The following is a 22,750-nucleotide window of genomic DNA, read 5'->3' on the forward strand; positions in this document are numbered from 1 at the left end:
TTAATCAAATTGATTGTTCAGAAGCAGACCTTCACATCTATGATCAATTCATTTTTGACAAGGCTGTCTGGGGCAGAACAGTCTGTTCCAAAAACAGTCCTTGGAGAACAAAGAAAGAGGATCCTATCTCATACCTTACATAGAAATTAACCCAAAATGAATCAAAGACCTAAATATAGAAGGTAGAACCATAAAACTCCTAGAAGAAAAATGTAGGGAAACATCTTCAACTCCAGGTGGTAGGTGGTGGTTTCTTAAACCTTACACTGAAATTACAAGCACCAAGAGAAAAAATGGATAAATGGTACCTCCTCAAACTTAAACACGTTTGTGCTTAAAAGGACTTTGTCAAGAAGGTGAAAAGGCAGTCCATTCTATGGCAGAAAATATTTAGAAACCACATATCTGCTAAAGGTTTGATTTCTGTGCTATAAAGAAATCATACTACTCAACAACAAAAGAGCAAGCAATCCAATTAAAAAATGGGTAAGAGACTTAAAGAGCTATTTCTCCAAAGAGGAAATACAAATGGTGAAAAAAGCACATGAAAAAATGTTCAACATCACTAGCTGTTAGGGAAAGGCAAATCAAAACTACAATGAGGTATCACCTCATACCTCATAGAATATCCATTATTAAAAAACAGAAAACAGTTAAGTGCTGGAAAGCATGCAGGGAAAATAGAAACAGTCATTCACTGTTGGTAGGAATGTAGAATGGTGCAGCCTCTGTGGTATACTGTTGGTGATTCCTCAGGAAGCTAAATATAGAATTGTCATATGGTCCGGCAATCCCTTTACTAGGAATATATCCAGAAGAACTGCAAACAGTGACGTAAAAAGACACTTACACACCGATGTTCATAGTGATGTTATTCACAATTGCCAAAAGATGGAAAAAACCCAAGTGTCCATCAACCGATGAATGGATAAACAAAATGTGGTTTATATATATCACAGAGGGGAAGCGAACTTGGCCAATGGATAGGGCGTCCGTCTACCAGATGGGAGGTCCGTGGTTCAAACCCCAGGCCTCCTTGACCCGTGTGGAGCTGGCCCATGCGCAGTGCTGATGCGCGCAAGGAGTGCCCTGCCATGCAGGGGTGCCCCCTGCGTAGGGGAGCCCCACACGCAAGAAGTGCACCCCATAAGGAGAGCTGCCCAGCGCAAAAGAAAGTGCAGCTTGCCCAGGAATGGTGCCGCACACACAGAGATCTGATGCAGCAAGATGACACAACAAAAAGAAACATGGATTCCCGTGCTGCTGGCAACAAAAGAAGCAAAAAGAAGAACACGCACCAAATGGACACAGAGAACAGACAACTGGGGCGAGGGGTGGGGGAAGGGGGTAAAAATAAATAAAATAAATCTTAAAAAAAAAAAAAAATATATATATATATATATGATAGAATACTATGCTGCAGTAAGAAGAAATGAAATTGGGACACATATGACAACGTGGATGAACCCTGGGGACATTATGCTAAGTGAAATAAGCCAGACACAAAAGGACAAATATTGCATGGTCTCACTAATTATGAACTAAATACAAAGAATAAGAACATAAGAGTTAAAAACTGGAGTATAGGTTACTGGGCGATAGGATGAGGCCTGAGAAGGAGGACTGATGCTTAATGTTATGTAGAATTTTTAATTAGCTTGATTGTAAAAGTGTGGGAATGGAGAGAGTTGATGGTAACACATTACAGTGAGTATAACTAACATGGCTGGTTTAAAAATACATTGTGGCTGAAAGGAGTAGTCTAGGGATGTAAATGTCAATTAAAAGAAATCTAGAGAATAATGTAGGAACTGATTAAAATAGTGAACCTGGAGATGGATGAAGATTGTGGTTGATAGCACAAATACAAGACTATTATTCTATGAACTAGAACAAATGTACAGCAGTTACAAGGTGGTAAGAATATGGTGATACATGGGAAAAATACAATTAATGTAACTTATGGGCTATAATTAACAGCAATATGATAATATTCTTGCATCAATGTCAAAGAAAGTACTATATCAACGCTAAGGGTTAATAAAGGAAGTTATGGGATTTCTTCTTTTGGACTAAGGAAGATGTTCAAAAATTTACTGAGGTGATGACTGCACAACTCTGTGATGAAAGTGAGAGCCACTGAGTGTAGACTTTGGATAGACTGACAAGGCATGGGACTGCATAACACAGTGAACCATGTGGTGGAAGATGGACTGTGGTTAACAGTAAAAATATGAGAGTTTTGTTACAGCTCTTTCATGAGCTGTAACAAATGTACAATAGTAATACATGGTTTTAATAGGGGGTGTATGGAAAAAATACACCAAATGTAAGCTATGGACCAGTTAGTGATAAGAGCCTGATGATGTTCTTTCATAATCTATAATAAATATTCCACAACAATGTAAGGTGTTGGTGGAGGGATGATGTATGAGAATCAAAAAATGATTGTTTCGTGAGCTATAAACTTCTCTAATTAAAAACTATATATTTTAAAAAAAAACAATGAAAAGTCAGGATGTTATGCTAACGTACAAAATACCAAAAATAAAAATCAAGATGGAGAAGTACTGGCCAAATACAACTATATCACACTATGTTAAAAGAAAATATTTTCTACCCTGCATTGGTCAGAGATCCTAATTTGAGTATCATGTGCAGTTTTAATCACCACACTTTAAAATGGAGGAAGACAAACTAAGGAAGTTTGAGAAGACAATTAATAAAATAATAAAGGGATAAAGAAAGTAACATGAAAACACTATTTTAAGTTTAGAGTGTTTAGTGCAACAAAGAGGTAGTGAGATATAACTTCATAAAGATCAAGTACTCCACAAATATTTATTGTGTCTATTACACAAAGGGCAGGGCAGAGGATACAGCAAGAACCTGGTAAACAACAACATAAATACAACATGTGGTAACAAGTGTCATCTCAGAGACATGCCAATCATTGTAAGAATTTAGAGGAGGAAGAACTAAAGTCAGCCTGGGAAGGTGATCAGAGAAGAGGTGACAGTACTTAGCATAGTGCCTGTCACAAAGCAAGTGTCCCATAAGTCATAGTTTTTGGTCTAGCTGAAGCATAAAGTGAACTATAGCAAGTGGGGTTGAGTTGAGGCTGAAAAGGTACATGTGGTGCCAGATGAAGACGTTCACAGAAATTCATGTTAAGGTATCAGACTTCATCATAAAGGCTAATGGGGAGTTATCAAATATTTTTAAACAGTTGATAATGCCTAACAGAGGAGCTAACTCACAGCAATGAGGAAGACTATAGAAAACAAAGGGACCAGTGGTAGGAAGAACAATTAGATTACTGCAGTAAATTAAACAAAGAAGAAAGTTTGAACCAATGTAGCAAGAATGGATGAGCAAAGAATAGATTTGAGAGGCTTTTCAGGCATACACTGGTAGGATTTTAGAATTAAGATAAGTGACAGTGGTGAGTTGAGGATGACCTTGAAGTTTCAATCAAGTCTAGGAAGCAGGATGGATATGATGCCATTAAACTAAATGGAAAAAGGAAATAGTAGGTTTGAGATGGGGGGAGGAGTGTTTGTTGTGGAGATAAACAGTTTATGTTTATTCACAGTAAGTTTGAGGGATTCAAACATATTCAACTGAGGCAAAGGTCTGGTCACTGGAACCAGGTGGAAGGTTGAGGAGGGTTAGACAGGGAGAAGAACCAAGAAAGATCTGCGATGCAGAAATCAAGGTAGATTAATTTCAAGGAGAGGGTGATCAATGGAACCAAATATGCAGACAGACTAAAAGAGGGAAATGGTCTCATAATTGAAAAAGTCAATAATGACCTTAGAAAGGGCATGTTTCTAAGTAAAATGGCGGGGATAAAATCAGGCCACAAAAAGGAAAGGAGTGGCAGGCATATCAGGAAGAAAAACAGTGAGTAGAAAAGAGTTTGTGCTTCCTTATTTTTAGTACAAATATGTAAAGTCATATTTTTCCATATTCATGATGGGTCAAGCAAGAAGAAAAAGTGCCTAGTGTATTCATTCAAATAATGTATTAGTGGATGAAAGAACATTCTTTAAACACTAGAATCAAGGTAAAACACTAAACTAGGTTCAAAGGAAGTATAGAATACAAGTTTAGCTATTTGATACGGTTATGAATTCCAAAAATAGATATTGGATTATGTTTGTAATCTGGTCTGTAACTGGGTGTGATTAAGTTATGATTAGTTAGGGCTTTGATTGGGCCATGTTATTAGGACATTGAGTTCCCATCCTTTGGTGGGTGGGGACTCACAGATAAAAGACATGGTAAAGGACAGAATTGAGTGTTTTTGATGTTGGAGTTTTGATGCTGGAGTTTGATGCTGAAGCCTTATGCTAGAGCCCCAGGAAGTAAGCTCACAGAGGAAAGAGAGGCCAGCCCCAGGAAGAGAGGAACCCTGAGCCCAGGAAGAAGCAAGTCCTGGGAAGACAGGAACCCAGGAAGCCTGAACTCTTGCAGATGTCTGTAGCCATCTTGCTCTAACATGTGAAAATAGACTTTGGTGAGGGAAGTAACTTATGCTTGTGGTCTGGTATTTGTAAGCTCATATCCTAAATAAATGCCCTTTATGAAAACCAACCAATTTCTGGTATTCTGCATCAGCACCCCTTGGGCTGATTAATACAACAAGTGTGTGGAATACAAAGACAGAAGTAACAGCACTCCTGGATAAAGCCTGGTCACTCACCAAATAGAGGCAAGGGGGTCTAAAGAAGACAACTTTTCAAGGTCCCTTTCAGTTCTATGGTTCTGTGCTGCTAACAGGACTCTTAACTTTTAAGCAACTAAGAAAAAAATAAGAAGTATGTTAGGTATAGCCTTCTAAGAACACTTACTTTTTAGTTAGCTCTTTGATTTTGTCCTGATTTCTCTGGTGTTGAACTTGTATTTCCTCAATGCGGATCCGTCTATCCTCCATGAGTCCTTCCACCTGTTCCTTAGAAAGCTTGGTCTGTTCTTCCAGCTGCGCCTGAAGTGCCTCCACCTAGGACAGGTCAACAAGGGCTGAAATTACTTCTTACCTGTAGCAATTTTGCAGATGTAACCTCTACAAGTGAGCTGTTCTTCAGAAAAAAATTTAACACAATGGCAAAATAAATACAGAAAAATCTCAGCTGTACTTTTCTTTAGTTAATGTCTTACAGGGCTAGGCTACACAAAAGCAAACTCTTTGTCCACACTAAGCCCAGGAGCCACATCACACAGAAAACTAGATTATCCAATTGTCCCTTAACCTAGGATTCTCCCTTTTCACTGTCTCCCTTCTAGGACTTCTAGGACTGTCTCTCTGTTAAGGCTCTTTAGTTGCAGAGAACACAATAACTCTTTTCATAGGTTTAGTTTCTAAAAAGTGGTACAAAATGAATATAATGTAATTTCCTTCTTGGAGGCTGGCAATACAACAATTGGCAATAATGACCAAAGGGAGAAACCATGATTTAAATCAGTGGGCTCCTTTGATAAGGACAGGACCTTTAGTACAAAATTGTGGCTCCAAACGACACACAATTAGCAGGTGGCAAGAGGATGATTCATCACTTTCCTAGATTTTAGAAACACCTACTAAATAAGTGGACATGCTCCCAGATGACGATCCCTCAGAATAGACAAGCTTCCCTCTGCAACTCTCTGTGTATCCCCTAGGCCAGTAACAAAGAGATTTCTTATTTATAATGGTTTTGTGGGGTAGGGCTTCATATATAACTGATGAACTCAAGGTTCAGATTAGTGCTTCTAGAATGGCCAAATGGAAAAAATAGTTTTAAAATATAAACTCTTGGAAATTAGGAACAACCTCAATTTTATTAATTTCATGATATGCAAGGAGATACTTATCAGATGATAGTGAAGGTATGTTCTACAAAGCTAAGCCTGTACAGAAAACCATCCTGGTTTGCCACAGTAAATGCTTTACCTGTAAGGTAAGTGTCTGTATGTCTCTTTGGTATTTCTCAGGACTGTCTTCTTTCTCTCTCATTGCTGATCTTCTTTTACTTACTTTAGGGTATAAAATAGAAAACAAAAACTAGTCAAGAAAAAACTTTACTTGGCTTTTCTTTCTGCCGTACAGGTATGAGCATTACCATTGTAGAAAGGTTTGGTTTCATTCATCTATAAGAGAAGGAAAGGAAGGAAAAAGAAAATAGATAAAAATGCTAGGAATCTCTATAAGGGAACTCTGCAGGATTCCACCTGGATAATATTCATCCCTTTCTTCACAATGAACTCTGGGACTGTGTTTATTTTCTTACCACAATCTTACTTTTTCAGAAAGGATAAGGAATGAGAAAAATTAAAAATCTAAACATTTGGTTATAATGTTATCACCTAATTTTCAAAAGGTAAAATTATTTTAAAATAAGCAACACTAAAATTGTGCTGAATAAAATTAACTCCTTGGATGATCAAGCAGCTCGGTAGGATCTTAGACTACCAGATTCATCCTTATGAGCATTAATTATCGTTATATAGGAGGGAAAAAATTCTAATTATTTGAACTAGGATTTTGAATTCTAGATCAACGAGAATTTAAAATAAGATGGCTGTTACCTGCTTTGAAAGTTGAGGATTCATTCTGTTCACATACATTTACAGCCTGAATAGTTTTTTGGGGAATGCTCACCTGAAGAAACAAAAAGGTATAGAAGTCCCCCTCTAATATTCATAATAAAGCCCTCTGACAAGGGCTTTTAGGAAAGTATCTAATGGAATACATATGCTAATTGAGTCACTATTTATAAAAGTGAAAAAATGAAAACAGTATACACACACACACAATACTGCTATATGAATGGAAAAGAGCTGGAACTATATATTCCAAACTACTAATAATGGCTTATCTCTGGGGCACAGGATTATGGGGGATTGACACTTGTATATGACACACTTTGTACTTGGTATTTGTTTCTGATATTTATCAGTATAAACAAAGATTTAAAAAGAAACTTAAGTACTCAAACTTGCTCCCACATTATGTCTGCTCCTGCTTTGCTCTCTAATCTCAGCCAAAACATCAATCCCTCTGTGTTTCAGGCTTCTATGGGAAATGCAATAAATGATGCTACTTCCTAAGGTTCTTGAAGACAAGGAATAAAATCATAAAGCTCTCTGTAATTAGAGATAACACTGTGAAAACTCAGGTAAATTTGGGACTTTGATGGCCGATTCTCCATTTGTCTTCTTTAACAAGGACCAAAGTTGTTCTGATTATGGATTCTAGCCTATATTTGTAAAAGCCACACCTACCATGCTATAACAAAGATTACTTACTTTGTGGGGAGGTTCCTTATAAAAATAAGTTACTTCTCCAGTGTCTGTTCCCACAAGAGCCAAGAGATTTTGAATCTTTTTCTTATCTTCTACCTCCCTGAAATTGTCATAGAAAGTAAGCACAATTATTTGCCGAGAATAAGCTCTATTTTCTATTTACAGAATCTCCCTTCTATTTTTTTAAAACAATAATAACCTCAAATTAATATTTTATAGCTTTGTCTAGGGCTTAGGTCTAAATTTAAAAATGTCAGTTACTTACATTCAAGAAATCAGAGAGAAGAGGCCAGGAAATTATTTCTTTGCTGGTTCTAGAAGGGAACTGTAGTGGATGCTGGGGCACTGCCTAGAGCCCACTTTTCAGGACTGATGGGTTCATTCACTCAACTGCCAGGAGAGCTGCCACTGATGGCTCACAGTGGAGTCTCCTCCCAAATTGCCCCAGCTGAGGGTGACTACCTCACCTGAGTTTATGCTTCCTGACTTTAAAGCATATTAAGGGAAGCAGATGTGGCTCAGATGATAAGGCCTCCACCTACCATATGGGGCCTCTTAGTGAAAAAGAAGAGAAAGCATGCCTGTGCGGTGAGCCAGTGCCTGCGCAGTGAGCCAAGTACCCGTGCAGCGAGCCAAGTACACATGCGGGTGCCCATGTGGCGAGCAGAGTGCCCACATGGTGAGCCAGTGCCCGTGTGGTGAGCCAGTGCCTGCAAGGTGAGCCCAGTGCCCACACAGGAAGCTGAGTGCCCGCACGGTGAGCCAGTGCTTGTGCAAGTGAGTCACGAAGCAAGATGATGACACAACAAAAGAGAGGCGAAGGAGAGAATCAAGATGAACTGTAGTGGAGACCAGGAACTGAGGTGGTATAATTGATAGGGAACCTCTCTCCACATCAAAGGTCCCCAGGATCAAATCCTGGTGAATCCTAGAGGAGAAAGACAATAAGAGAAGACAAAAAGAGAAACAGATACTGAAGGTCACACAGCAAATAGACAAAGACAGCAAAAACAGCAGGGTGGGGAAAGGGGAGGAGAAGGAAAAAAAGTATGTGTTAAAATTTGGTGTTTAAAAAAAATAAAGGTAAGAAAAGGCAAAAAAAAAAATAAGGCATATTAAAAATCTACAGTGGTCAAAACAGCATGGAACTGGCGTAAGAACAGATACATTGATCAAAGGAATCAAACTGAGAGTTCAGAAACAGATCCTCACATTTATGGCCAATTGATAAGATAAGGCTGCCAAGTCTATGCAACTGGAAAAAATAGTCTCTTCAACAAATGGTGCTAGAACCGGATATCCATATGCAAAAGAATGAAAAAGGACCCCTATCTCACACCATATACAAAAATTAACTCAAAATGGATCAAAGACCTAAATTTATGAAATCAGTCCTATAAAACTCCTAGAAGAAAATGTAGGTTAGCACCTTCAAATCATGTGGTAGGCAATGGTTTCTTAGACTTTACACCCAAAGCAAAAGCAACAAATGAAAAAAAAGATAAATGGGACCTCCTCAAATTTAAAAACTTCTTTCTATCAAAGGACTTTGTTAAAGTGAAAAGACCACCTACTCACTGGGAGAAAATATGTGGGAACCACATATCCAATATGGATTTAACATCCAGATTATATAAGAAATGCTACAACTCAACAATAAACAGCCCAATTAAAAAATGGGTGAAAGACTGAAAGACAATTCTCCAAAGAGGAAATAGAAATAGCTAAAGAGCACATGAAAAGATGCTCAACATCACTAGCTATTAGGGAAATACAAATCAAGACCACAACAAGAGGGAAGTGGGTATATCTCAGTGATTGAGCACCTGCTTCTCATATATTAGTTCCCTGGTTCAATCCCTAGTACCTCCTTAAAAAAACAAAACAAAACAAAAAACAGTGAGATATTATTTCACACCAATTAGAATGGCTACTATTAAAAAAAAAAAACAAGAAAACTCTAAGTGTTGGAGAGGATGTGGAGAAATACAAACTCATTCATTGCTGGCAGGCATGTAATATGGTACAGTGGCTGTGGAAGACAGTTTGGCAGTTTCTCAGGAAGTTAAGTATAGAATTACCTTATGATCCAGCAATCCTGCTACTAGGTACATATCCAGAAGAACTAAAAGCAGGGATTCAAACAGATATTTGTACACTGATGCTCACAGCAGCATTATTCACAACTGCCAAAAGATGGAAGCAGCCCAAGTGTTCATTAACCAATTGAAGGATAAGCAAAATGTGGTCTCTACATATGATGCAATATTATTCAGCTGTAAAAAGAAATGAAGTCCAGATGCATGCAATAAAATGAATGAATCTTGAGGACATTATGTTGTGTGAAATAAGCCGGAAACAAGAGGACAAATATTATATGATATCACTCTTATGAACTAATTAGAAAAGACAGACTCATAGAGTTAGAGTCTAGAATATGGGTTACCAGGAGCTAGATGGGGGTTAGAGAATGGGGAGTTGAGATGATGGTAAAGGTTTAGAAATGGATGGTGGTGAGGGTAGCACATTATTCTGAGTGTACTCAACAGCACTGAACTGTATAGGTGAATGTGGGTAAAAGGGGAAACTTTAAGATGTATATGTTACTAGAATAAAAATTTAAGGATGAAACAGGACTGTACAACACAGTGACCCGTATGGTAGGTGAAAGACTATAGTCAACAGTACAAGTATCTTGACTAGCGTATTAGTCAGCCAAAGGGGTGCTAATGCAAAATACCAGAAACTGGTTGATTTCTATAAAGGGTACTTATTTGGGGTAAGAGCTTACAGATACCAGGCCATAAAGCATAAGTTACTTCCCTCAACAATGTCTATTTCCATATGTTGGAGCAAGATGACAGGCAACGTCTGCTAGGGTTCCTCTTTTCCCAGGTCTTGCTTCTCTCTGGGCTCAGGTCCTCTGTTTTCACAAAGCCAGCTATAGACTATGTAGACTATGAGGCTCTCTAGGCTTTCCCTTCTCCACAAGGTCAGCTGTAAACAGCTTAGTATCTCTCCCCAGTGTTTCTGCCGTGTCTCAGGAGTCATCTCTACGTCCTCTCTCCCTGGGGCTCCCGTTCAAGACTCCAGCATCAAACTCCAACATCAAAACTCCAACAGTAAAATGCCCTCAACTGTCCTTTGACATAGACCAATCAAAGCCCTAATCATAACTTAATCATGCCCAGGTTCAGAATAGTTTACAAACATAACTCAATATCTATTTTTGGAATTCGTATCTATGTCAAACTGCTACAACTAGTGTAATTTAGAACTGTAACTCCATCAGTTACTTTCTTCTGTTGGTACCTGATTCTCAGTCGGTCATTTTCTGAGTAGAGGAGTAAAACATGTTCCCGCTCCTGGAAGAGGCAGATCTGCATATCACTAAGAGCTTTCTGCAATTCAGCAATCTCTTCTTCCCTCTGCTGCAAATCCCAATCTAGTTTATGCTGGAAAAAATTAAAAAGTTAAGGTAGTTGAAAATATATCGGACCTCACCTGAGTATCTCTTACTGGATATGGAAGAGTCAGTTTATGTAGAAATATTCCAAAGTGAAATGTTTCACTAATATAGAATTCAAATGACAGCAACAGTCTGCGTATAGATAGGATAAGCTTGAAGTTTGCATATAATGCCAAAGCTTTCATATCTTCCTTCTAGAGACTTTAGACCCCAAAATGCCATCTGATTCACTTATTCTACTTATATTTTTAAAATGCTTTCTATATAATAAGTATTATTATATATAGGAAAACAAAGAAAAAAATATGATTTCTGCCTACAAAGAGCTTTAGAATTTCATGGGGATATAGAAACTGCAGTTAATTAAAATAAAACAATTATTTAATGGGGGAACATGCTTGGTAAAATGATTTAAGGGAAAAGTGTGGCAGAATTAAAATCTCTGAGGCCTGTTTGGGAAGTCAGAGTACATCCCCAAGAGCTGAAACCTGAAAGATGATTTGAAGACTTCTAGAGGGACAAGCAAAGGGTGGGTATTCTCAGAAAAGAGCAGTAAATACAGAACCATGAAAGAGCCTCATATGTTTGGACAACTGCAGACATTTCAACATTGCCAGAGTGAAAAGTATAACGTGGACCAGAGAATTATGAGACTGGAGATCAGAGAGTGGTTAGGAGGGTAAGTTCAGTGAAGTATTTAAAGGTCTGAAGTAGTGTTACAGCAATAGTAACAGAGATATGGGACTGGATTAAGTAATATTTAGGAATCAATAGGACTTGCCAAATGACTGAATGTAGGGCAATGGGCAGAATTGTAGATAGTTTACTGTGTATGTCAGAACTTAGAAGAAAGAAAAATCAAGGAAAAGGAATGTGGGTGTGGGCATGGCACCAGTGGTATATATGTATGTGTAAAGGGTCAGGAAGTTAAAAGGGAGATAAGTTCAGAAACAGATTTAAGTCCATATAATAACTTATTAACTTTCAGAAGAAAAGTCTGAGTTGCGGTGATTTATAAGATTGTCTATGCTATAATCTGGAGGAACTTCTACATTTAAGACTATGGAAGTTTACCCTTCCCTGGTCTTAAATGGAAACAGAAAAGGTGAGAGAGGAGAAATAGAAACCTGGAGGGAAATGGACTTGGCCCAGTGGTGAGGGTGTCCGTCTACCACACGGGAGGTTCGCGGTTCAAACCCCAGGCCTCCTTGACCGGTGTGGAGCTGGCCCATGCGCAGTGCTGATGCGCGCAAGGAGTGCCGTGCCATGCAGGGGTGTTCCCCATGTAGGGGAGCCACACGCGCAAGGAATGTGTCCCATAAGGAGAGCTGCCCAGGGCCAAAGAAAGTGTTGCCTGCCTAAGAATGGTGCCACCCACAACAAGATGATGCAACAAAAAGAAACACAGATTCCCGTGCCGCTGACAACAACAGGAGCGGACAAAGAAGAAGATGCAGCAAATAGACACAGAGAACAGAGAACTGGGGTGGGGCGGGGCGGGGGGTGAGAAATAAATAAATAAATCTTAAAAAAAAAAAAAAAAAGAAGAAGAAGAAAGAAACCTGGAAAGAAAAATAGCAGAGAAATCAAGAAAGGAAGAGAGTTTTAGGAAAGGAAAAGTCAGTAGTGGCAAACACTGCATAGGTCAAAAAGGGAAGGGCTGACTTTGGCAAGTAGGCACTTGGAAATCACAGGAGATGCATTTTTAGTGGAGAGGTGAGGACAGAAACCAAACTGCAGTCAAGGAGCTTTGAGTGGGAAGCAGACTTGGCTCAGTGGTTAGGGCGTCCGTCTACCACATGGGAGATCTGCGGTTCAAACCCCGGGCCTCCTTGACCCAGTGGAGCTGGCCCACGTGCAGTGCTGATGCGCGCAAGGAGTGCCGCCCCATGCAGGGGTGTCTCCCACGTAGGAGAGCCCCACGCTCAAGGAGTGCACCCCATTAGGAGAGCTGCCCAGCACAGAAAAAATTTCAGCCTGCCCAGGGGCGGCGCCACACACACGGAGAGCTGACACAGCAAGATGACGTTAACAGAGAGACACGGATTCCAGTGCCACTGACAACAACAGAAGTGGACAAAAAGAAGAACACGCAGCAAATGGACACAGAGAACAGACAACCGGGGCGGGGAAGGAAGGGGAAATAAAAAAATACATCTTTAAAAAAAATAAAAAATAAAAAAGAGCTTTGAGTGAGTGACAAAGTCAAAGTCAAACTACTCTGGAAGTGTGGTTGGGAAAACCAGGGCCATCTATACAAGGGAGGGAAGCACAACCAAGGAAGGGTGGTTTCTGGGATGTTTTTTTTTTAACTTTAAAGTTGGGAGAGACTTCAGTATGTTTATTTACTGAGGGGAAAAAGTCAATGTTAAGCAAGAGGTTAAAATTACAAGAAAGTGAGGAAAGAAATGATGAAGCAGGGTTCTTAGGAGCAAGGGATGGCGGCCAGAGTAAGTGTTGGATCAATTCAGCTGAAGCGATGAGGAAGGAGAGATGGCTGTAGATGCAAGTAACCATGTGAGGAAGGCAGTTCATCCATGATAACCTCTACTTCCTCTGCGAACTAGGAAGCAAGGCTGGAGGAGAGCAGTGAAGGTATGGCACAGAGGTAGAAAGGAAGGAGCATGGGAGAGGGTACTGGTTATGGGGAAGTAGGAAAACTGGAGTGATTATACTAAAAGCCATTGATTGTATACTTTGCATGAGTACAGCTGAATTCATTTATCATTAATTTATTCTTTAATGACTTTTGACATTTCTAGGACCATGGAGACATTTTTGATTCTCACAGCTGAGGGAGTATGCTCCTGGCATCTAGTGGGTGGAGGTCAGGGATGCTGCTAAACATCCTACGAGGTACAAGACAGTCCCTACAACAAAGAATTACCCAGGCCAAAATTTCAGCCATAACTTTGTTGAGAAATCCTGCTCTAAGAGCATCGTTGGTGGACAGCTGGATTAAGTCATGGCTAGGGTTTTGGCTATGCAGGTGGAGCAGAAGAATAACTGAGTAAGAGGTCATGTGCAGGCAGTACAGTTACTAAAGTTAGGCAAGATGGAGTTTAGGCTAGAAGGGAAGGACATGATGTCAGAAGCTGATATACACCACATAGAAAAAAGTCAAGGAGTTATGGAGGTACCAATAAAGTTATAGTAGTCAGGTATATCAGGGGTAGAGGGACTGGAAATATGAGGGAGACCAAGATGTCAGAGTTTAAGATGTTAGAGCAGTTGTGGGGATTCTGGTCCAGGGAATCAAAAAGGAATATTTTAAAATAAAATACTTGCTTGTGATACAAGCTGACACTTCTAGACCTATTTTCATTAATAAAAAGACTTAATCAGAGACTTAAATGGGCACGCATCATTTCCTTTTTACCTGTCCTTCACAAGCTTCTTTGTATTGCTCCAGTTTCTTCAATAGCTCCTCATTTTCTGTCTCACACTCTGCCATCTTCTTTTGATAATATTCCAGAAGCTCCTGAGAAGGGCATAGGACAGCCAGACGATCTTCAACGGAAGGCAAAGGAGTTGATTCCACTGAGTCTGAGAAAGATACTCCCCGCCACCGCATGGAACCAATGGACCTGGAGGAGACACTGTGTTTGGAAAGAGTTGTAAGCCTATGTGAAATTACAAAGGATACACTCATTAAAGTGTCTGAACAATTCTGATACATCATTTTTTAAAAATAAAGGAATGTTTTAAAAATGTTTATAATTAAGTGCTCATAAATCTTCAAAATTTGATATTGCAAGTTAGTGAATTAGCTTATTAAATCCTTCCAAATACTAAGAGTTTAACGCTGGATTCAAAATACATGTTAGAGACTAAAAAGGTCATTCAAAAAATAGGATATAAACTAGGTAAGAGCAGATACTTATATTAAAATATTTAATACTATAAGGCACACAGCAATGGAAACGTTTATATGCTGCTGGTAGAATGTAAATTGGTAAAACTACAGACAGCAAATTGGCAGAATCTAGTAAAACTCCTAAAGGAACTCATTGCATGTAAGTACAAGGCAGCATATATGAAAATGTTCACAGTAATACTATATGTTATAACAAAAACAATAAATTACCCAAATGTCCATGCTATTAGGGCAATGGCTAAATAAACCATGCTATATCCATTCAATGGAAAATTATTCAGTTATTAGAAACTATGAATTAGAGTTATGTATATGAATATGAATCAGACAATATTAAATGGGAAAATGTATGTAGATGCATATAAAAGATTCTACCATTTACTTAAGATTAAAATGGTAAAATTACTAAGGAGGGGAGTGATAAATATAAAATTCAGGATTGGAAAATATGGCCTACTTAGCAACCACACAACTATATCAGATTCTACTTAATTTCTAGTATCTGGGACATTAGAATTTCACAGACTAGGACTGGATGTTACAAATAGTAAAAGACTGATCAAAGGCTGGACAGTATGTTTTTTGGCTTTTTGTTTGTTTTTAGCAAACAAGAGACAAGCTAATACAATGAAAGAAAACAAATGATGTCAAAGTAGAGAAAAACCTCATGTAAAAATTAATCCAATTTGGCTGTCTACAATTTACAACACAGGAAAATAGTTAACAGAGTAGAGAAACTTTATACCGGGTGCCCGGAATTACAGTTAATGAAGGTTATGGTCAGCACTTTAATAAGGGAGCATGTATAGAAGAGATATTACAATTTACTTTTAGCCAGCATTAAGGAAAATACCCTCACATTTTATCAGTCATTAAAAGCTTAAGATTAAAAAAAAGGTTTAAGATGGAAATATTTTACTTAATGATTCATATTTTAAAAGGGGGCTGCCTTATAACAACTGTGGGAAGTAGATTAATATTAGAGGTATTTCTAATATTTTGCAGATGAGAGCTATGGAAATGAGGATGAGGATGATGTGTCATGCAGTAGACTGATAGCAGAACCAGAATTAAAAGACCCCTGTGGTTGTATGCTGGTTGTTTCTTCTGTGATCCATTATCCACTGGCACTGGCCTAGGCCTGCCCAAACTGCCTGAATGCTGGTATTACTTTTAATACACACTATTTTTTAATTCAAATTCTGCATCATAAGAATACAGATATGAGGTCCAATACAGTTCAAATAAAGATTGAGGAAACAGATTTCTAAAACTTTTTTAGCTGTTATGCTAATTTTGGATTAAGATGACAAAAGTCTTGACTCCTTCTAAGAACTCAAAAATAAGCAAATGTCTTACGTTCGGCAGACAGGGGAATATGTGGGAGTAAAGTTCATGTTGTCTTTTCCACACCTGTGAAATACACAAAATTTCAGAATGAGAGGTCAGGAACAGAAAAAAACAAAACAAAACACTATAGAATATACAGACTGGTTGCTTCTCCATCATATTTGCCTGCAAGTCAGAATGTGATATTTTAACATTCACAATCATTTCACTGAAATTACAGGAGAGGGAGATAATATGCAAGAGATAGTAAATGGAGATAGAGGTAGAATATCCCTCTCTGCCAAAAAAAATCTTTTCCCCGAGGTATTTGCGGCTGGTGATTGAACCCGGCACCTCACATATGGGAAGCCAGCGCTTAACCACTGAGCTGCATTGGCTTCCCGGACTTGTTTTTTTCATTTGTTCTGCTTTTGTTTTTTTTCAGGAGGCATTGGGAATCCAACTCAGGACCTCTCATGTGGGAGGTGGGCGCTCAACCACTTGAACCACATCCACTCCCTCTGTCGAATTTAAGATGAATACAATGCCACTTAGGGCTGGGGAAGGATAGAGGGCTTGAGAGGTGACTGCTAAGGGGTATGGAGTTTTTCTTTTTGGAATAATTAAATTGTTCTAAAATTTTTTGTGGTGATGAATGCACAACACTGTGATTATAGTAAAAGTCATTGACTGCATACTTTGCATAGACTGTATGCAACATATCTGAATAAAACTGCTTTAAAAAAATAAAAAAGCTTTAACATCTACTTAGTCCTCGAAAAAAATAAAAAGCCACTATTACCTTTTATTTGGTGTGCTGCCTCTCTTGTTTTATCATAGCAAAAGAAGATATTTGGGAAGCAGATGTGGCTCAAGTGATAAGAGCTTCCGCCTACCAGGGATCTAACCTGGGGCCTCCTGGTGAAAAAGGAGAGAAAGCGTGCCCATGCAGCAAGCCAGTGACCAAGTGAGTGCCCATGTGGTGAGCCAGTGCCCGTGCCAAGTGAGTCACACGGCAAGATGATGACACATCAAAAAGAGAGACAAGGGGAGAGTCAAGGTGAAGTGCAGTAGAAACCTGGAACTGAGGTGGCGCAATTGACAGGGAACCTCTCTCCACATCAGAGGTCCCCAGGATCAAAACCTAGTGAATCCTAGAGAAGAGAAAATAAGAGAAGACAACACAGACAGCAAAAACAATAGGGCGAGAGGAGGGGAAGGGGGAAAATTAATCTTTTTTAAAAAATGTACCTATAAGCTTTAAATAGTTCATTCACAATCTCAAGCTCCATTCATAACATAAGATGTTGAGTTCCTCTACCTTGAACAATCTTATCATAGAAATTTCCAGGAAGATAAACCTCACAGCTGGGGAGGGAATACCATGTTATCAGCAAGAGACAGAGACAGAGAGAGAAGGAGGGAGGAGGAGCGAGAGAATAGTGTTTTCTATTAAGTTTCTTTTTAAAGATTTATTTATCACCCCCCCTTCCCGCCCCATTGTCTGCTCTCTGTGTCCATTTGCTGTGTGTTCTTCTGTGTTTGCTTGTATTCTCGTTAGGCAGCTCCAGGAATAGATCCTGGGACATTCCACAGAGGGAGAGGGGCAGTCATTCTCTTGTGCCAACTTAGGTCCCTGTTCTGCTACGTCTCTTATTATTTCTCCTGTGTCTCTTGTTGCATCATCTTGCTGTGCCAGCTTTCCACGTAGGCTGGCACTCCATGCGGGCCAGCTCGCTGCGCGGGCCAGCTTGCCTTTACCAGGAGGCCCTGGGCATTGAATCCTGGACCTCCTATATGGTAGACGGGAGCCTAACTGCTTAAGCCATATCCATTTCTCTTCTATTAGTTTTGATGAAGGCTTTTTTTTGGTTTTGTTTTAAGGAGATACTGGAGATTGAATCCAGGACCTTGTACATGGGAAGCAGGCACTCAACCACTTGAGCTACATCTGTTCCCTGAAAGCTTTCTTATCAAGCATGCTTTGTCAATCCATTCTGATTTTGAGCAAGAGAAGAGATGATGTAATGCTCTGGTCTTTTTTCTACATGGTGTATGTGTTTGTGTGTGTATCTGCTTACCATCTTCAGTCCTTTAAGGAAACATTTTGTGAAAAAGAGTTAAGAGATAACCACTACTGTTAATTCCATATTCCATTTTCCTGCTCAGAACCCCATAGTGCCTTTCCTGCCTTTTTTTTTTTTAAGGATGTACCTGTGCTTGAACACAGGATGTCTTATGTGGGAGGCAGGCACCCAACCACTGAGCTACATTTGCTCCCTCTCCTTTTTTATTTAATTAGAGAAGTTGTAAGACAACAGGAAAATCATGCTAACAATAGAGTTCCCATATACCCATCCCTATTAACATTTTGTTTTAGGGTGGTATCTTTGTTACAATTGATGAGAATATTAATTACACTCACAATGTTATGCCACCATCACCACTACCATCCATTACTAAAACTTTTGCATCACCCCAAACAGAAACTCTGTACCAATTAAGTATTAACCCCCTATTCCCTACATCCACTCCAGCCCCTGGTACCTGTAGACTTAGTTTCCGACTCTATGAATATGCTGATTCTAAGTATTTCATATCTGTGAGATCACAGAGTATTTGTTCGGTTGTGTTTGACTTATTTCACTCAACATAATGTCTTTAAGGGGATGTCACATGTATTAGAACTTTGTTCCTTTTCACAGCTGAATAATATTTTATATGTACACCAGATTTTTTTTATCCACTCATCTGATGGACACTAGGGTTACTTCCATCCATGGGCAGCTGAGAATAATGCCATTATGAACATCGGTGTGCAAGTATCTGTTCAAGCTCCTGCTTTCAAATCTTTTGAGAATATATGTAGAAGGAGGATTGCTGGGTCACAAGGTAATTGTGGCATATATGACTTTGGATTTTCTCCCCCAAACCTTCCAGTTCTTTTCCTCTCCAGTCACAGCAACATTCCATTCCTATATAACTAGGCTTAGGAAATGATCACTTGCTAACTTGCAAATGATTAGTAAAGCTTGTAACACTGCATTCTTTAGAAGTCCTGCTATCCCTAACTCATGTGCCTTCCCAATCTATTCATAGACATTCATTATAAAAGATCCCTCTATGGTTTGTGGTGAGAATAGACGATTGAGTTCGGAAAATGCTGTCTCTCCTCCTGCCACCAAATATGAGGACCCCACATAAGCCCCCTAAATAAATGCTCATTACTTGCCAAGCTGGACTTGTCTAAGTCTTTTTTTGTTCTGACATATTCATTCTCAGTTTGGCAGGAAGCTGTCATTTCACAGAGCTCCTCACCATACTCAAGACAGTAAACCTATACTTAACTTTCTGAGACTCAATAACTTTTCCACAGCAACCATTACACGTTCTGTACCCCACTAGGAACAAGTGTTTCTATTTTTCCATATCCTCTCCCATCCTCTCCAACACTTGCTATTTTTCATTTGTTTTTTTTTAATTTTTAAATAATAGCCATTCTAGTGGGGGTAAAATTGTTATCTCCTTATGGCTTTGATTTGCACTTTCCTAATCACTAATGAGGTTGAGCATATTTTCATAAGCTTTTTTAGCCATCTGTATCTCCTCTTTGGAGAAATGGCTATTCACGTCTTCTGTCCATTCTTAAATCGCGTTGTCTTTTTTTTGTTGAGTTGTAGGGCATCTTTATATGTTTTAGATATTAAGCCTTTATCAGGTATTTGGTCTCCAAATATTTTCTCCCATTCTGTAGGTTGTCTTTTTATTTTCATGATAAAGCCTTTTGATGCACAAAAGTTTTAAATTTTGATGAAGTCCCACATACCTATTTTTTCTTTCATTGCTCATACTTTTTTTTTTAATTTATTTCTCTCCCCTTCCCGCCCCCCCCCCCCCCCACCCCGGTTGTCTGTTCTCTGTGTCTATTTGCTGCATCTTCTTTGTCCACTTCTGTTGTTGTCAGCGGCACGGGAATCTGTGTTTCTTTTTGTTGCATCATCTTGTTGTGTCAGTTCTGTGTGTATGTGGCACCATTGCTGGGCAGGCTGCACTTTCTTTTGCGCTGGGCAGCTCTCCTTACAGGGTGCACTCCTTGCGCTGGGGACACCCCTGCGTGGCAGGGCACTCCTTGCGTGCATCAGCACTGCGCATGGGCCAGCTCCACACGGGTCAAGGAGGCCCAGGGTTTGAACCGTGGACCTCCCATGTAGTAGATGGACGCCCTAACCACTGGGCCAAGTCCACTGCCATTGCTCATACTTTTGGTGTAAAGTCTCAGAAACTGTTGCCTAACCCCAGGTCCTGAAGATGCTTCTCTGTTTTCTTCTAGTTTTTATAGTCCTGGTTCTTATATTTCAGTTTTTGATCCATTCTTAATTTTATCTGGTATGAGGTAGGGGACCTCCTTATTCTTTTGCATATGGATATCCAGTTTACACAGCATGACTTGGTAAAGGCTTATTCTTTCTCAATTCAGGGACTTGGCACCCTTATCAACTGGTCATAGATATGAGGATCTATTTCAGAACTCTCAATTTGATTCCACTGATCTATATGTCTGTCCTTTCCCCAGTATCACTGTTTTGATTACTGTAGCTCTGCAGTCAGTTTTGAAATTGGGAAGTGTAAGTCCTTCAATTTCATTCTTTATCAAAATGGTTAAAGGCTCCTTATCCCTCCATATAAATTTGATGATTGGCATTTCAATTTCTGCAAAGGTTTTTGGAATTTTGATTGGAATTGTGTTAAATATTTGTAAATCGCTTTGGGTAGAACTGATATTTTGACAGTATTAAGTCATCCAACCCATGAGCACGAAATGTCCCTCTACTTATTTAGGTATTCTTTGATTTCCTTTAGTCATGTTTTGTAGTTTTCCATGTATAAGTCCTTTATATCTCTGGTTAGATTTATTCCTATACATTTGATTCTTTTAGTTGCTGGTGTAAATAGATTTTTCCCTTAATTTCCTCTACAGATTTTTCATTACTTATGTATAGAAACACTACTGAGTTTTGTTTTTTTTTAACAAATCAATTTTGCTGATACATATTAATAAAGCATGCAATTCATCCAATAGGGACAGTCAATGGTATTTGGTATAATCACATAATTGTGCATTTATCACTTTAATCATTATTAGAGCCTTTAATTATTTCAATAATAATAAACAAAAAAGACAAGAAAAGTCTTCACTTCTCTAGCTATGCTTCCCCTGATGTACACAGCTGCTATTTCTGGATATTCTTGCATATTTTTAAAGCAGTTTTACTGAGATATACCCATATATATGAGTTTTACATGCTGATCATGTATGCTACCAGTGTGCTCAATTAGATCTAGTAGCTCTAATGTGAACTTTTCAGGATTTTCTCTACATAGGGTCATGTAATCTGCAAAATGGGGAAGTTTTGTTTCTTACTTTCCAATTTGGATGCCTTTTGTTTCTTGCCTAATTGCTCTGGCTAGAACTTCCAGCACAATGCTGAATAACACTGGTGATAGCAGGCATCATTGTCTTATTCCAGATCTCAGAGGGAAAGCTTTCTGTTTTCACCATTGAGCAGGATATTAACTGTGGGTTTTTCAAATATGCCCTATATACCATGTTGATGAAGTTTCCTTCTGTTCCTGTTTTTCTGTTTTTATTATTAAGAATGGATGCTGTATTTTGTCAAATGCCTTTTCTGCATCAAGGTGATCATGTGTGTTTTCCTCCCTTTGTTCTATTAATATGGTGTATTAAATTAACTGATTTTCTTATGTTGAACCATCTTTACATGCCTGAGATAAATACCACTTGATTATATTGTATAATTTGTGTAGCGTGCTACAGGATTCAATTTGCTAGCATTTTGTTGAGGATTTTTGCATCTATATTTGTTAGGGATATTGGCCTGTAATTTTCTTTTCTTATGGTTTCTTTACCTGGCATTGGTGTTAGGGTGATGTTGGCCTCATAATATTAGTTAGGGAGTGTTCCTTACTCTTCAATTTCTTGCAAGTAGTTACCATTCAAATCCTCCATTTCCTTACTGATCTATCTAGATGTTCTTTCCATTATTGAAATTGCTATATTGAAGTCTCTTACTATTAATACAGGACCATGTTTTCTCCCTTCATATGTTAAAATTTGTTTCATATTCTTTGGGGCTCTGCCATTAGGTTCATACATATTTATAATCATTATGTCTTCCTGTTGAATTGACCCATTATTTTCTTTGTCCCTTGTAACAGTTTTTTGACATTCCATTTTATGTGATCTTACTATAGCTACCCCAGCTTTCTTTTAGGTACTATTTGCATGGTATATATTTTTTCCATCCTTTCAGTTTCAGCCTTACTTGTGTTTTTGAATTTAAGATGAGCCTCCTGTCACAGCTAATAGTTCATGCTTTTTAAAATCCATTCTGCCCATCTCTGCCTTTTGACTGGTTAAACCATTTACACTTAAAGTAACTACTGATAATACAGGACTTTCTTCTGTCATTTTGCTATATGGTCTTTGTAAATCTTATACCTTTATTGTCCCTCAATTTTTCCATTAATGCCTACTTTCATATTTATTTGATTTTTTTGTATTGCTCCATTTTGAGTTCCTGCTCATTTCTTTGATATAGTTTCTTTGTGGTGACCATGGAGCTACAATTTTAAATCCTAATTCTATAACAATGATGTTTGATTAATACCAACTTAACTTCATTAGTACACACATACACTGTTTCTATTCCCCTTCTTCCTTGCAACATTTTATTGTACTTGTTACAGATTATATCTTTATATACTAT

The 22,750-nt window shown here is 38.6% G+C and overlaps 1 protein-coding gene across 1 annotated transcript in view; it reads right to left on the minus strand.

Moving 5' to 3' along the window:
• Nucleotides 1-22,750, minus strand: part of CCDC77 (coiled-coil domain containing 77) — a 48,633-nt gene that overhangs the window by 18,688 nt on the left and 7,195 nt on the right. Inside the window, exons 2-8 of the mRNA XM_004457674.5 lie at nt 15,993-16,046; nt 14,136-14,355; nt 10,600-10,742; nt 7,291-7,387; nt 6,571-6,643; nt 5,936-6,018; nt 4,857-5,005 (exon numbers count right to left, since the gene is read on the minus strand). Of these exons, the coding sequence (XP_004457731.1) occupies nt 4,857-5,005; nt 5,936-6,018; nt 6,571-6,643; nt 7,291-7,387; nt 10,600-10,742; nt 14,136-14,355; nt 15,993-16,030 (803 nt within the window). The 5' untranslated portion in view covers nt 16,031-16,046. The remainder of the gene's footprint in view (nt 1-4,856; nt 5,006-5,935; nt 6,019-6,570; nt 6,644-7,290; nt 7,388-10,599; nt 10,743-14,135; nt 14,356-15,992; nt 16,047-22,750) is intronic.

The sequence above is a fragment of the Dasypus novemcinctus genome, chromosome 20, assembly GCF_030445035.2.
Source record: "Dasypus novemcinctus isolate mDasNov1 chromosome 20, mDasNov1.1.hap2, whole genome shotgun sequence".
Taxonomy (NCBI): Eukaryota; Metazoa; Chordata; class Mammalia; order Cingulata; family Dasypodidae; genus Dasypus; species Dasypus novemcinctus.